The sequence below is a fragment of the Thalassophryne amazonica genome, chromosome 21 (genome assembly GCF_902500255.1).
Source record: "Thalassophryne amazonica chromosome 21, fThaAma1.1, whole genome shotgun sequence".
Classification (NCBI taxonomy): Eukaryota; Metazoa; Chordata; class Actinopteri; order Batrachoidiformes; family Batrachoididae; genus Thalassophryne; species Thalassophryne amazonica.
Genome location: NC_047123.1, coordinates 37,908,381 through 37,925,147, shown reverse-complemented (window position 1 = coordinate 37,925,147; position 16,767 = coordinate 37,908,381). Strand labels below are relative to the sequence as shown.

At 42.0% G+C, this 16,767-nt stretch overlaps 1 protein-coding gene across 1 annotated transcript in view; it reads left to right on the top strand.

The window, feature by feature from the left end:
• The window catches only part of LOC117502806 (A-kinase anchor protein 7), a 34,637-nt gene that overhangs the window by 2,324 nt on the left and 15,546 nt on the right, over positions 1-16,767 (top strand). The window contains exons 5-10 of the mRNA XM_034161914.1: positions 440-591; positions 1,959-2,095; positions 3,314-3,474; positions 6,379-6,491; positions 7,229-7,275; positions 7,994-8,094. Coding sequence (XP_034017805.1) covers positions 440-591; positions 1,959-2,095; positions 3,314-3,474; positions 6,379-6,491; positions 7,229-7,275; positions 7,994-8,094 — 711 coding nt within the window. The remainder of the gene's footprint in view (positions 1-439; positions 592-1,958; positions 2,096-3,313; positions 3,475-6,378; positions 6,492-7,228; positions 7,276-7,993; positions 8,095-16,767) is intronic.

The window sequence follows — 16,767 nt, the reverse complement described above, 5'->3', positions numbered from 1 at the left end:
GTGCCTGAATACCTTTCATGACACAAGACTGTATAAAAAGCGATGTCCACTAGGTGGCAGATTAGCACCAGATTATGTCCGATCAGAATATCTATTTTATTTTTTAATCTCACTGCAGCTCCTCTGATGTATTTGTGGGGTGGTTTTTGTCCAAAATTTCAGGCATTTTAGGACGTAATTAAATTTTATTTATATTGTACATTAAAACCAAAGTGCTTTACTATAACAGGGGTTTTGGGGGGTAAAACCACGTAAAGTTTTTCTTTGACATTCAAACAAAAAAAAAAACCTTTTAGACTTTTTTTTGCTTTTTTACAGAGATGAGATACATATTTCACACATTCTGTATATCAAGTCATTTATTGTATAATTGAAGTGTTTTGTCTTTAAATGTGTTTTATTTTTTATTAGTGTAATGCTAATTCTGCTGTTTTTGTAGTTCTCAGCCCAGAATCAACCCAGAGCAAGAGAAAGAGGAAGAGAGGACACACGGGAGGACGAGTGGACAGTGAAGAGGACGCAGATAAAAAGAAGAAGAAGGGAAGTCAGCGACCAAACTACTTTGTCTCTGTTCCAATCACTAATCCTCAGGTAAACAACAGCTGGACTGGGCATTAAAATATCACTGCCTTTAAAAAAAAAAAAGTATGTTTATCATGAGGTTTTGCACATTTACTCAATTTACCACAAAAAATAGAATTCAGCAATAAATACTGAGTTCTGCCTCAGCAGCAATACTGTAATTTCCAGACTATAAGTTGCTACTCTTTTCACACGCTTTGAACACTGCGGCTTAAACAGTGATGCGGCTAATTTATGGATTTTTACAGGCTTTCTCTTAAGTCAAAATATGTCAATTGATGCTGTCTATTAATTGGCTGAAAGCTGCAGTCCTCATGCAGCATAAATTCACACACACAACAAATATAAAATCTTACCTGTTAGTTTTAGTGGTTTCATCAACACATCCTGAAGAAAACGACATCTGAAAATACTTTAATTCCTTATTGTTGCTGAAGAAAAGTCCCTCTGGCACTTTGCACTACCATTGCTCTGTCAGATCAGTCAGCAGATCTTTCTCTCCCCCTTTCACGATGTCTGAAAGTACCTGAATTCCTTGTCATTGCTGAAGAAAAGTCCCTCTCGTCTTTGTGCCACAAGTTGGAAAAGTCACAGCACTTTAGCGTCTCATTTACCACAGACACCAGACAATCCTGGCCACTCGTGATGGAATTATCTCATGATGCACAAAGAAAAAAAAAGTTAAAATTATTCAGTTCTTTGTGTGGAGCGGAGACGCCGCGTGACACCGCGCGCTGGATGACGTGCTCGCCAGGAAAAAAGCATTTAGGGTAAGTATTTAATTAAAAGTTAAAAAAAGTCAAATATCTCATGTTACAACATGGAGACCTGCGGCTTATAGACAAGTGCGGCCTATTTATGTACATTTTTTTTTTCTTTTTAAAATTGGTGGAGTGGCTTATATTCAAGTGCGCTCCGGAAATTATGGTAAAATAGGAATGAAATAAAAGCATTTTACTTTGAATCCAAATATATTTGATTTATTTTATAGAAGATACTGTCGCTGTGTCGTCTTCTAATAATAATTAATATTTTCTAAAATGAAAAATAAGAACAAACAAAAATGATGCAAAACTGTTGCAGAACACGTCTGAAGTTTTCTACATTTTGAGTATAAATCAGTTCGCGCAGCAGCAGTGTAACATGTCGTGGGTTCGTTTCTTCATTCCTGTAGGTTGGTGGTTTGTCGTCCAAGCTGGAGTTGTTTTTTTGTCTCGTGTGTTGACCATTTTTTGACTCGTCTTCTTTTCTCATCGGGATTCTGCTCACTTGCATCTCTTAAAATCGCTGCACAGTCATTTAACGTTGAGTCATTTTAAGAAGTACAAACGTTGTGTCCTCGTCCTAACATCTGCTGATTGTTTGTCCAATGACAGATCAGCTCAGCTGTGACTGAGGTCCAGGAGGCGGTGCTGCGGCAGGAGCCGCGGTTGTCCAAAGCCATGATCCCCGTCCCCAGTCTCCACATCACACTCTTAGTCACTCACCTGCCCAACCAGGACCTAGTCGACCTGTGAGCACTGACCGCTTAAATCTTACCTACTGTTTTATGACATTTTTAGTTTTTCAGGTAAATCTTATCTCACATTTTAACAGGTGATATTAAAAAGTATTTAAGGTTCTTTGGGGTCTTAAGTTGTTATTTTTTTCCCACAGAGACATTTTGAGATTCCTGTAAAGTTGGATGTGAGTTGTTTATTGAAAGGTTGTCAAAGTTTTTAAAGTTAAAGGGGGTCGAAGGTCGTTGGATGACACAGATTTTAGTGTGGTTTTAGGGTGTCGAGTGTCTTTCCCATAATGCAACACGTCCGTGTGCAGTGGTGCATGTGGGCTAAATCGTTGGAAGAGTTGTGGTTTGGTGCTGCGCTCTTCACTCAGAGCTGGTGTTTTTTTTCCTCGAGTATTTTGCACAAAAATATACTGAACAGAAACGGACCGCGTTGAGTCGCCTTGTTGACCGTCACCAAAGATTTTATAATCTTTGGAAAGTCAAATTTCTGAAAGAACTGAATTTGAATCCACATCGAGAGAATCGCAACCCAAAACTCTCCCAACGATTTTATGCACATGCAGCGACGTGTCGTGAGAAAACCAGGAATCCTGTGGACGCTGTTGAAGCCTGATTTAAAAAGCTGAAGACTCAATAATTTTATTTTTATTTCTGTTGTGTTTTGACTGCTGTGTTAATGTCTTAATTTTCCTTTTAAACTGTGAAATACTTTGTGACTTCTGTTCCTGAAAGGAGCGATAAAATAAAGTTTTAAACTCACTCGCTTTTGTGTTGGCAGTAAAATTACAGATAAAATATACTTAAAATCGAGGACAGACACAAAAAGCATCCAAAAAAAAGGAGGACAGGACAGCCGGGGCTCCGTGACGTATGTCACAGAGTTGTGGAGCCCTGAGGAGGTTTAGCGTGTTACTTTGTTCTAACTTGTAGATTAAACGCTGGTTTTGCAGAATGTCACCTCTGCAGGATTTGATGCTTTTCATCAGAAAGTGTTTTCTGACCCTTGTTATTAGATTTCACATCAATAATCCGTCCAGCGGTGGAAAACACGAGGCTGAAGCTTAAACCAGATCAAGTCCGAGATCATGTTACTAGTCGCTGTTATGTAATATTGGGGGGCGGGGTGGGTGGGGGACAGATTAAGATGTGATTTGGTGTTCGTGATCATGTGTATGTTTTGTTTGTTTGTGTTTTTTTTTTTTTTTTTTTTTTTTTTTTTAGGGCGGCGGCTGTGCTGGCCCAAGCTGAGCCGTCATTGGCTGAGCTGCTGGGGGGCCAGGATTTGGTGCTGCCCTTCTCTGGACTCTGTCATTTCAGGAAGGAGGTGGTGTTTGTTGGGCTGCTCCCAGGACAACACAGACAGACGCTGGACAGACTGGCAGGTCAGTGACCATCTTCAGCTTCTGTGTCAGGTGACTCATAGCATCGTGTGCGTGCTGTGAGCGGGGGGGTCACCGTGCGATTTAACACACTGTGTTTTATAATGAAGTCGCCGTGTTTCAGAGTCCTCGTCCTCGGCTGTTTGAGGGGGTCTTATTTTGAATCCAACTCATTTTGGTGGATTCCCGGAGTCACAGATCGATGAGCGTCTGGAGACATTTTACCCCTTTAATGTGAGAGTATTTCAGCTGATTGTAGTAGAAATACGTTTGTGTCTCTGATGTCCGACTTGTAATGAGTCGGTATTGAGGCGAAGCCGACACCATGGGGACAAATAAACCCTCCAGGTAACTGAACAAAGTCCCCAGAAAGCAGAAGTCAGAGGAGGGACACAAGAAACCAAAGTGACCGTTCAGAAGTCTGCAGACTGTCCTCACAGACGGAGTGAACGTGCACAAAGGAGTGTGGTGAGGGGAGCCACCAAGGCCCCATTCAGTGCAGTGATTGGAGAAACTGTGTAAACTACATCGTGACTGTTTCCAAAAGCCACAGATTTACAGGGACATAAGCACTGATTCTATACTTTTCCAGATGATGTGGAACAATGAACAGTGTGGGTTTTTTTGTCAGCAAATTAAGTAAAATCTCTGTAAAAAATGTTTCTTTCTGATGTCACACGTGCGATGCTTTCACACTTGGAGCTGACTTTGTTTTGTTTTTTTCCTGTTTTTGGCCAGGGGGTATTAGATGATAGGCCGCTCATGTCGTGGCGCGGCATCCGTCATAGTTGTCAACGTCATCATCCATTTATTGCGATATCTCAAAAACTGGCTGACAACTTTTTGCATAATTTGGCAGGGGCGTAATATGGGTCATTGACATTGTTACCATCTAAAAATCATATTCGAAGATTCGTTAGTTTGGAAATGGCGCCCATTTTATGTTGGAAATAGCCATTTTAAGCACTTAAAGGCAGTTTTCCTAAAAACTGTCTGATAACTTTTTTTCTGATTTGTCAAGGGTCATTGACATATTTCACGTCAAAAAAATTATAGTTCTTGATTTGTTTGCTTGGAACTGGTGGCCATTTTTATGCAAAAAGAGCCAATTTGGGTATTTGTTCCCAATTTTCTGAAAAACTGTCCAATAACTTTTAATTTAACAAGGGCGCAATATTTGACATTGACTTTGTTCCCGTCCCAAAATTCTTTGGTAGATTTATTTGTTTGTAAATGGCGGCCATTTTTATGCCAAAAATGGTCATTTTGCCTTGGGCTTTAATTCAGCCAGTAACCCACGGGCCCTTTTGGCACTCTGGTTTTTGTTCGTTTGGATCCTGTATCTTGTTTGCACAAACATTTCTGCAGTTTTTCCATCATTTCTAAGAGACTTTTTACTCTGTATGCACACAACAAACGAGCTCATGTTAATGTCGGATGTTTCCGCTCTTAGCTGAAATAAGCTGCACAGTAAACATGCTGGTTAACGTCATTCACTCCGATTAAAAAGAATTCAAAACACGACTTTGTCCAAATTGGAGGGGTTCAGGAATAAAAAAGGGCTCTGAAATCATAAGAGCCTGATTTAAACCTGCTTCCCTGTGGGTTTTGTAGCAGCACATCCAACGTATTCACGTTGCAGATGTGGAATTAAAATCAGAGCTTTAACGCATTAGTGACGGCCGATCTGAGACAAATCCTCAAAGACGTTTCACATTCAAGAAGATAAAAGGATAAATGAGGCTATTAAAGGGGTCAGAATACAGACGTCAATAATTTGTAGGTGGTGCATCGTGTGAAACAAAAACATTCAGGTCTCTAACGAAGTGCAGAAAAAAACCACAAACAAAAGTAATACAAAATGACCCGTTTAGAGAGATGGACATGTCAGAGATGTCCACATTAACACATGTCCCACCACAGTTATGCTCCTGTGACCGTTTATCTTTCAAACACTGTTTTAATAATTCACCGCTAATTCCTCGGCTTCAGTCACTGAAACGTGAGGTGATGAAATAAATCAACCGAGTGTCTGCTTCCAGACGATACTCGTCTCTTTAAAATGAGATGGAGACTGTTGAGAGAAGAAGACGCTGATCAGGCAGGAAGCTGCTGCCGTCCTCATCGATTAAATGCTAAGCTTTCTGTCCCCAAAGAGCTCCACGTCTAAAAATACCCCGAACATCATCTGTGTGTCTGTCCTCTGTCCATGTTTCTGTCTTTGTCAAACACAGAGTCCTGTGTCCTCTCGTGTCCTTAAAGCCGGTAGACGTGCAGGTGTTTGACCTACAAACCTCTACAAACCGCGTAGAGGCTGCAGACCGATGCAGACGATGTTATTGTGTGATCGTCGTGTGAAGCGGTGGGACAAAGTCATTGCTGGGTCACATTTGGGAGAAAGACTCTGGACCTGACGCTTGTTTAATATTTATGAGGCTGCCATTGGATTTGCCTTTTTTCCCATAATGCTGTTTGATGACATCAGCTGGACCCCTTTTTTTCATAACTATGAGTTGTGCTTGTCAAGAGAAATTGCTGTCCTAAAACCTTTCATGTCCTAAAACTCAAGAACCGTAAAACTCTCAAAATTGAAATTTTTAAAAAATTATTCCCTGGAGGTTGAAGATCTGCCTGCCAAAAAATGCTGCATTTCTGACATTTATTAATGCCTTTTTTAACTGAATTTTGGGTTTCAAGTAGGAAATGTGACAGAAGCCCTGAAATGCTCACATCACCCACTAGATGTTGGCAAAATGTGCGGCAAAGACTCAACTGTTAGCACTTAAATTTTGGCAAAAATAAGACGGGCTGACAGGCAAAAATCAACTTACAGTCGTGTTCTTTGACCTTATGTGCAGTTTACTTGTTTTCTCCTGTGACTAAACATAAAAATTACATTTTTGGCAGAATTGTTACGCAGCCGTTTTGAGGAGGAGGGACTTCTGCAAGGAGACTGCCGTGGGTTCGAGCCCCACCTCACCATTATGAAGCTATCCCGGGCATCGAAGCTACGTTCTCAGGTGTGCGAGCACATGTGCACACACACAGACATGTCGTGAAACCCTCAATGTGAATACACAGCGCCACCTTGTGTTCTTTTTGAGTTTGACTGTTCTGATGGGTTTTTTTTTCATCATGCCGATCATCTGCTGAGTTATTCCTTCAGAGAAAAGCACACGTGGGACCAATAAGGAGTCTGCTGGGCGGCGGGTGTCTCCTCCCGTCCCACATAAACATGTTACCGCTACGTCCAGTGTGATTAATGTTTGTCTTCACTAATCTCTTAATTAATTCATTTACAAAGTGTCAGAAGCCAAGATCTTGTGTTTGATGAACCCAGTTGAGCGCTACGTCAAATAAATGAATAAACAGCCAACATCTGTATGAAAATGTATTAAACAGGGCTTAAATAAAAACAAAACATTTTTTTCAGTGTCAAACCTTTTAAAAACCAAACTGTTTCCAATTTAGGTCGAGTAAAGCAGCACTGCTGTCTTAGAGATGTTTTAAGATCACCAAAAAAATCATTTAAATTCTCTTTAAAACGGTTTGAAGCCATTTAAAAGCTTTTTTAAAAATTGGCTCACTACAGCACTTTAAAATCAGTGTCTGTCAAACAAGCTCAGCAAACCCTCACAATTTGGGGAAAAGAGTCATCATTTGTAAACGAGGCAAAGAGATCATTATTATTCTGTTGATGCAATCACTGAGTAGTGGTTTCACCTCTTGCATAAATAAAACACCGTGTCTCTCTCAGGGCATCAGATGTGTGGATCCGGCGCTTTACTCCGACTATACAAACAGGTAGGCGTTTGGCTTTTCATACAATCTGATGAAGTTCATTTAAAACTGTACAGCCTTTCAAATTTTACAAAATTGACAAAGTTTAGTTTCTACTGAAATCAAAGGATTAAAATGCCCCTTAATGCTTGTAATATTTTGCAAAATTACAGCTCATTTTAATGGAGAGAACAATTCCATTGGGAATTTTGGTGGTGTGCGTTTCCGGAACGTGCATGCTAACATCTGTAAGATGTCTTTTATATCACTTCAGAGATGTTATCTGGTTTCAAAAACAGCCTTTTTAGATTTAGAAATGTTTATTTCTCACTACGTTTTACAAAATATACAAGGAACATGATCAATTTATAAGAAATAAGCTGTTTCAGAACGTTTTCTGCCATCTTGGATTATTTTGTTCAAGCATGAAGCCAGCTGACATCATGCTGCCTTTCTTTACTATTTCTACCCATCAGGGGTCAAAATTCTAAATTGTTTCCAGACATGGGAAATTTTGAACATATAGACAAAATCATATTATGAATCCCTCATTTAAAGGCTAAGGAATAACATTATAGTGGTGCCAAAGAAAATTGGTTTTATGACAAAAAAAACAAAAAAAAAAAAAACAGAGGCCATACAGCTTTAAACAGCACCAAATAAAAAAAAAAAATCCTAGTTTGTTTTTTTTAAATCTCTTGGTGTTAATCTTTGAAACGTCGTCTTTCTGGGGAACATGCAGGGTTTTTGGAGATCAGACAGTCGAGCGGTTGGATCTTTGTTCCATGTTGAAAAAGAAGCAAAAAGATGGATACTACCACACAGAGAAGTCACTACAACTTGGTGAGTGAGCGCGCACACACATGCACACACACGCACACACACGTTATGTACGTGCAGTACCACGTGTTACTTTCAGTCCAAACGTGTGAGAAAGTGAGTGTTTGTCTGTTCAGAGCTGTTTAATCCAATCACCAAGGAAGTAGAGATAAATTTCATCTTATTTCTGCAAAAAGCTTTATCAGTTCTACTTGTTCCAGGACATTTTTGTCATCTTTTTTTGTCTCCGGGGGCAGAGGACATACAGCCACAGATAAAATGACAATGTTCAGGCTTTTATGCACCAAGTTTCTGCTTCATGAATGAACAATGAGATGATTTAACTTGCAAATGTGTCTCCTCTACAACAGAAAGTCCACTTATCTCTGGGTCCTGCAGAGGGAGCTGTCAGCGCGCGCGCGCACACACACACACACACACACACACACACACACACACACACACACACACACACACACACACACACACACACACACACACACACACACACACACACACACACACACACAGGACAGAAGTCTTGCTCCATTCCGTGCACATTGCTTTTGGCTGTGGGTCATTACTGGCTTCCAGGTTGTTTTAGTTCTAATAAATTTTCTTCCTCTCCAGTTAAACTGATGGTTTTGTTTTCACTCGTTCTCTGTGTTGCTGCACTTTTCTTTGCAGACGTCTTTTAGAAGATTTGTCCAGAATTATTACAGCACTCGTGTCTGCTACTTATCAGAGGTGAGAGTGGGAGGGGGCGTGGTCTTGCAGAGAAAAACACATACAGTATGAAGCTCCACCAGATTGGATTAGCAGAAGATAAAGAGGAGGTGAAGGACGGGAATCCCCGCGTGGCGCCGTGGGCACAGGGGCGCGGGGACGCGGTGCGGTGTGTTTTGTGAGCTGTCACTCACTGAGACGAACGAGGCTGTCACAGTGTTGTCGGGCTTCCTGCTCGAGCAGACAAAGAGTGACACACACACACACACACACCGATCAAGCTTGAAGGCAAACCCCAAAACACACCCCGTGTGGAAACAAACTGTATTAATATTTGTCTTTAACTGGGATTGTTTGTGGCTTTCTGACCCTTGTTTTTTTTTTTTTTTTTTTTGTAGCTTTGTGTTGGTTTAAATTGATACAGTTTGTGTGTCAGCAATGTTTGAAAAACTAATGTTTCAGCTCTAATGTTTGAAAAATTGAACAGAAGCCATAAATAACACTCGGAGTACATATTAATACTGAGTCAATAATTAATGCTGCTGATAATTTGAATCATTCTTTTTCATCCGTCTATAAATTAACTCATCGTTATTTTATACAGTCGATTAATTTAAACAGGTTGTAAAAGGAAAAAAAACACATTTTATACTAATTTCTACATATTTTGAATTGTTAGTCAAACAAAAGGGGACATTTGAAGACGTCACCTGAGGCGATGTGAAGCTGGAATACGAGGTACTATATATATAACGTTTTATAAACAGGAAGTTTAATTCAACAGTTGTAACATAATTAATAATGAACTGAATTAATTAATTAATTAATTAAAAAAATGTTAGTTTCAGATTTATTGTTAAAAAAAATTTCAGTGTTACATGATTGTCACCAAGGTCTTGTTAAACACTTCTGCTGCTAAAAATGAACTGATTGAGCTGAACAGCGCCCCCTGTCTCCCCTCTCTTGGACGATGTGCAGAGAAGATGTAAATTTTATTCAGTAATTGCTGCATGATAGTGCTGTAACAAACAATGATTTTCATTCACCAACCATTTCACTGATTAGTTGTTTGGTCCATAAAATGTCAGGAAATGGTGAAAAATGTTGACTGTTTTTCAGACGCCGAAACAAATCTTGTTTTGTCCACAAACCAGAGATAATCACTTTACTGCCAGATTAAAAAACAAAACAGTGTTTTTTTTAAAAAAAATCTTAACCTGTAAGAAGATGAAGTCAGGTTGTTTTTCTTTAAGGACTCCAAACAAGTAATCACTTATCAAAATAGTAGATTACTTGAATAATCTGTTAATAATTGATAAATCGCTGCAGCTGTGTAGTTTCAGCAGAAAACTCATGATGGAAAAAAATACTGTGGATCTGCACGTTTGTTGGTTTGTATCAAAGTCCAGGTTCAACCTTTTCATTAAAAGTTGTGCCAGTTGATTAATTAGATTTGGTGTCATGCAGATTAGTTGTGGCCCAAAACAGAACCTCTTCAGTGGAGGTCATTCGGCGTGTTTTGGCATCTGTTTATGCAAAGACAACATGACCCTGCAATCAATAATAATTTCTTCTCACGGGCGACTTGATGTGGAGGTTTTTTGGCAGCTGTCTGAGGATTTTGCAGGATTTTCCTGCAGCTGCACTCGTGTCGTGTTGGCATCAACCTGCAGTGAACAATAAGCACCTTAGAAGTTTGCGCTCGCAGACGTGAACATTAAGAGGATAGAAGCAGGGGGCGGAGTCAGATTAGATCGGTGAGACGGGAAGGTCAGAAGGGAGGAAGATGCTGACTGGAGACAAAGAGCGAGGAGGGAAATCAGACAATAGAGCGAGGTGACTAAAGAGATAAGAGGAAGGAGGATCAAAGACTACAAAGGGAGGAAGAGCAGAGATTAAACAAGGGTGAAAGTTAGTGACGGAGTCAGAAACAGTGAGAGGAAGAGTGCAAAAGATCACATTAAAGAGGCAACAGCGGTGAAGCTGGATCACAGGAAGACAACAAGAAGTCCCTCCAACCTTTTTACACAATTCCTCACTCTGAAAATGTGTTTACAGCAGATCCTGCTCACTGCACGCACCTCGGCTGCCTGTTGTACCGTTAAGACGCTTTGACAGACGTGTGACGTGTTGTAGGTCTTGTAATACGGCCTGGGCGACGTCCGTGAAATGGGACGTGAAGTGTATCTGATGACTGGTGTCCAGTATGTGTCGTGTGTGTGTCTGTCTGATTTTAAGGCTGCTGTCACTCTTCAGACTCACACCCACTTGTCTCTAATGTCCTCATGCAGTACAGATGTGCCGCACGTGTACAGGAGAGCGTCCTCAGAACTGGTGGAGATGAATTGTTTCATTCAAGGTCTCGTCAGCAGAGCTGATGTTGCAGGCTGTCGAGAGAACTCAAAGCAGGACTTAAAGAAAAACATTGCTGATTATCCTCCTCTTTGTCTGCACAGAGGACGGTGTGTCTCAGAGGCTTTGACGTGTTTATCAGACTATCCAGGTTAATTGCTCACATTTAAATATTGCACATTGATCACACTTGAGTGTGAATTGCTGCAGTTCTTCTCTGCGCTCTTCCCATTGTTGCGATACAAGCCACAGCGCCCTCTAATGGCCACTGAGACCCTGCAGTTAGCAACAATCCTTCACAAAAGACTTGCTCAGTGCGTGACTCCGTTCATGGGACGGATGCTCTAATAAGTTGGACGTGGACTCGTCTCTTTGTGGAATGTGGCTCCAAAATGATGAGGAGTGACAGAGGTTTGGATCCTGACCCAGAAAACGCAGGGTGCAGTTCTCCGTCTTTTGCATTTTGAAAAACCGTTTCTCTGTATCAGACTCCGTCATCCCTCAAATAAAAGCTTTTTTTTTTTTAAATGTGTATAAATTGGTCTCTTTTTGATGCCGACTGATGTTTTACATCTTGCTATAAAATGTCTTGACTGTTGGCTGCTGCAAATGTACCAGCAGCACTTTCTGGAGGGTGTTCTTTATCTGGCCTGCTCAACATTTTAATCTCGCTCTTCTTGGCCTTTCCGTGTTCTTGAGGCATTTCTTCAACAAAGATGCCTCACACACACACACACACACGCACACACACACATGCGCGCAAGGATCTTCTGTGCAAGATGCTGACCCGTGCACTGGAACTAGTTTGCGGTTCTGCGTCTTGCTGACGGGGGCACAGACGTTTTGACTGGACTAACGTGGGATTCAAAGCAGCAGCTGTTTGATTTCTGAGCCGCAGACAGTCGGCGGCTTGTTTCTCTTTTTTTGGACTTGTGTTGAAACAGATTCTAAATGCAGCACTTCGAATCAGCTGCTGACCTCTTGTGTGTTCAACTGAATGAAGGACACACACACACACAGCATGCACTGAGGCAGCCCAGCAACCGTGTGCCCCTTTTCCACTGTGGTGTGGCATGCGGCTAAAATAACATCGACTTTGTCAATGTCCAAATATTTATGAATGACTTTTCAGTGACGAGGGGAGGCGGAGCCTTTTGCCACACACAGAAAAGCATGTGCTGTGTGCGCGTTTGGATACCACCCCCTGTGCCGCACACTCCCAGCCGTCCTGAGTGTCTTTCTTAAAAACGCTGGACACTCGTCTCCTTTTTGTCCCCTTGGTGTCGACACTCTCCTTTTATAAACACACACATGCTCCTCCTCTTTTTACAAATAAAATATTATTCACTCTCTCTCTCTCTCTCTCTCTCTCTCTGACGTGCACACCCCTCCTCCCTCTGTCACTGCAAAGTGGAGCATGAGCGAGGAGCCACTGGTTCATTTTTTTTTATCCTCGCCTGCTGTGCCTGCTCTCCTTTCGTGCTGCGTATCGGGGAAGGGAAGAGCTTTACTGCCTCCATCCAGGGACTCGAGAACGAAAGCAGAGGGACGTGTTGGGAGACAGAGAGAGAGACTCATTTGTGTGTCTCTGAAAAAGGGGGATCAGTAAAAGGAGGGGAGCAGGAGGAGAGTGAAGGAGGCGCCATGGGTCAGCTGTGCTGCTTCCCTTTCTCCCAGGCCGAGGACAAGATCAGTAAGTGTCCATGTGTGGCTGTGAGAAACCGATCAGATGGAAATAATCAATGGGGCCGTCTGTCAGCAGGAGCTGGAATAATATCTATGTGTGTGTGTGTGTGTGTGTGCGCGCGCGCACTCTTGCATGCATTGTGTTTGTCCTGCACGTGGACGTGGAGTCTGCATGTCTGCATGAGGACAGTGTGGACAGTCTTCTTTCTCCTGTCCGCTGTCCACTTGCACTTGGACTCTGCCTCATGTGATTTCTGACCTTGTAACAAGATAAAGTCGTTTTCCTTGGTGACAGTCCGACGTTTCAGTCGGGTCACGAGTCGCTTCATCACATGATTCTTTTTCCTCTCTGCATCTTTTGTTTTCAGCCGTTTTCACAGCAGGACGTGATCTTGCCCCTTCCTGACTTTAACTGGCTTGACACCAGGAGACATTCAGGGTGCAGTGTCCCACACATGGACACCCGGGGACTCATTTATGAACAGTCTCGACATATTAACTGTAAATTATAAAGAAATCATGTGCACAGCTCACACACTTTCTTTGCTCCGAGTGAACATGTTTGTCAGACAAAGTTCAGCCTGATATGAAGCAGAAATTAAAAATGAGGTGAGACAGAATTCGCAGCAAAACCAAGTTGCCCGTGTCAGAGTTTACATTTCTTATTCAAACATTTTTATTCACTCACGCTTGCATTAATATGCACAACTTACCGCCCACAAACTGCACTGTAAATAACTGTAAATGCTCTCTGCCCTCCGATGATGGTTCATGGATTTATTTGTGTGTGTTGTTGATTGTCTCTCTGGTGTTTGAAGCCGTGTGGTGTGTGCACATTGATCAAGCAGCTTTTCTTTTGTCTGTGATTCCAGAACCAAGATCTTAGAATGAAGCACATTTTCTTCTCTGATCACTGATTCAGTTTCACATTTGGTGAAACTGCTCCACTATCCCCCCCCCTCCATTTCCACTGTCAGCGTGTCCATTCATGGCTAAAGATGGGCATGGACGGCCGGCTCTCACATGCATGCACACAGCTTCATGTCTCTGCTGAAAAGAGTCTGTGCACATTTCTGCATTTGTGCGTCCACACACTTTTACTCACAATTCTGCACGAGACTGCTGGAGTAGTTGGGGACCAATTTACTGACCTTTGACTTAATTGTCCACGATAAGACACAAGTTTGAGGACAAACGACCAATGACAGCGCAGGTATTTATTTATTTAAAAATATTTTATTTAAAAATAAAAACAAAACAAAAACAAACAGAATTGACATCATTGCACGATGTGATCACAGACATAGAATGTAGGCGCACACACACACACACACGCACACACACACACACACTCATCTTCAACCGCTTAGTCCAATTAAGGGTGGCGGGGGGCTGGAGCCTATCCCAACAGTCAGAGCGCAAGGCGGGTCCACCCGAGACAGGACGCCAGTCTGTCACAGGGACACATACAAAAAGACAAACAAACACATCCACACCTACGGACAATTTAAAGTTCCCAATCCACCCAACCTGCGTGTCTTTGGATGTGCGAGGAAGCCGGCGCACCCGGAGGGAACCCACACAAACACGGGGAAAACACGCAAACTCCACACAGAAAGGACACAGGTTGGAATCAAACCCGTGACCTTCTCGCTGTGAGGCCACAGTGCTAACCACTAAGCCACCGTAGAACGTAGGCAGTGAAAATTTAAACCTTCACACCAGAGGTGGGATGAAGTCACTGTCAAGTCATCAATCTGCAAGTCCCAAGTCAGCTTGCAAACAGTTGGTGGTCATTATGACTTGAGACTTGCAGATTCATGACTTGGGAGTGACTTCGTCCCACCTCTGCTTCACACACAAAAAAATGATACTAAACCTTCAAAACTCGCACATTTCAAATCACGCTCATGGCATCAAGTCTTTTAGCAACAAGCACGGAGCAGGATGTTCTGACAGCCCCGAGCTGACAGCCGCTTCTCCATATATTCACTTCACATGGATTTGGGCAGCTGTCAATCAAATAACTTATATGTACTTTCGAGATTATCGAAATATTCAGCCTTCAGTTTGAAAACAGACTTCACTTCTTTTTCGTTGGTTTAAAAGAAATGTAAGATGTACCTCAGCAGCTAAAAAAGTCCATGTTTCTCAACACATCTAACCATATTTTATCATACGTATTTATTGGACTGAGCTCCCATGATGCTCACAACAGTCAGCATCATGTTCTACAGGTGGAAAAGTTTTATTTTATTTTTTTTTTACTTTTATGTTATAATTCATGTTTAGTCGTGGGTTTTTTTTAAGCTCGTTCTCTACTTTCTTAAATTCAGCGAACCACTTCTGCAGTGTTAATAAAACTGGAGTGTTATTCCAAATACAGCGTCTATATCGAGTACAAGCTTCAAACTGCAGTGCCCATTTTTTTCTGCCGTATTTGGTGTTTTGTGCAAAATGGCAAATACGGCAGAATATTAAAAGAAAGAAAAAAAAGACGTTTAATTGGTCTGGTGTCACTATGATGTTTTTAATACACACGTCATAAGTGTTTTGTCCTTCGTTTATTTTCTGCTGCCTATCCTGGTCCATGTCATGGTGGCAGCAGGCCAAGCAGCTCATCCCACACTTCCCTGTCTTTAGCAAAGTCCTGTCAGTCTTCCAGGAGGATCCCGAGGTGTTCCCAAGACAGCTGGGAAGTATAATTGCTCCAGCATGTCCTTGGTGTTCCCCGGGGCCTCTTCCCAGTTGGACATTGGAAGACCCCCCCCCCCAGGGAGACAACCAGGGGGCATCCTCACCACATGGTCAAACCACCTCAGCTGGCTCTTTTCTCCCGGATAGTCAAGATTCTGGCCAAGTGGTTAATGCGCTTGGTTTCAGTTCAGAAGGTTCCGAGTTCAAATCCCACTCCTGCCACATTTCTCCATGTAATGTGGAGTTGCGTCAGGAAGGGCATCCGGCGTAAAACTTGTGCCAATTCAACATGCAGATCCACCTTGGATTTGCTGTGGTGACCCCGAGTGCAAACAAGGGAGCAGCCGAAAGGATTTTACTTTAGTCAAGATTCTCACCCTGTCCAGGAGCGTAGGCCCAAATACGTGATGGAGGAATCTCGTTTCCGCCGCTTGTATTCAAGGACTTATTCTTTCGGTTATTACCCAAATCTCACGATCATTGTCGACGAGTTTAGATCAGTGGGTAAATCAAGAGTTTCACCTTCTGGCTCAAATCCTTCTTCACCATGACGGTCTGGTACAGCGTCTGTAAAACATCAGACGCCGCCCCAATCCGTCTCTCGATCTCATGCTCCAACTTACCCTCACTCACGAACAAGACCCCGAGATACTTAAACTCCTCCACACGGGGTGTTTTTGTTAGAATTCATTTAGTAATGACTCCTCTGGGATTATCCGGCTCGTCTTCCTCGCACTCTGCAGCCTGGTGGAGATGATCTCCACAGCCTTGGTTTCTGGCAGAAATATCACATCTCAACACTGCAGCCTCTTTCATAGATGGAATAAAAACAGATAAGAGCGCCGAGGTTATGTAAGACACTTTGTTGTATAAAAGGACAGACAGACGTAACTGATTCACCTGCAGGGGTTTGGAAGTAAGATCAGTTGTTTGTTTCCATCAGGTTTTCTTCAAATGCAAGAATGTGAGATTGATTTTATTCTGCTGCTTGAGCTATATTCATAAATATTCTCCCTCCTACAACACTCCGTCAACCGCGAGCATTTTTTTAAATATTGATGTTCCATTTTTACATCAGTTTGTTTGCAGAATATTATATAAGAAATAAACAGTACTGTGTAATCCCCACTCTCTTCAATCAAAATCACAAGACAGACACTAAATTATTAATTTACAAACCACACAATTCAAATTTAATGTGAAGAACTATATTTTGTTGGTGTATGTGCTACCTGG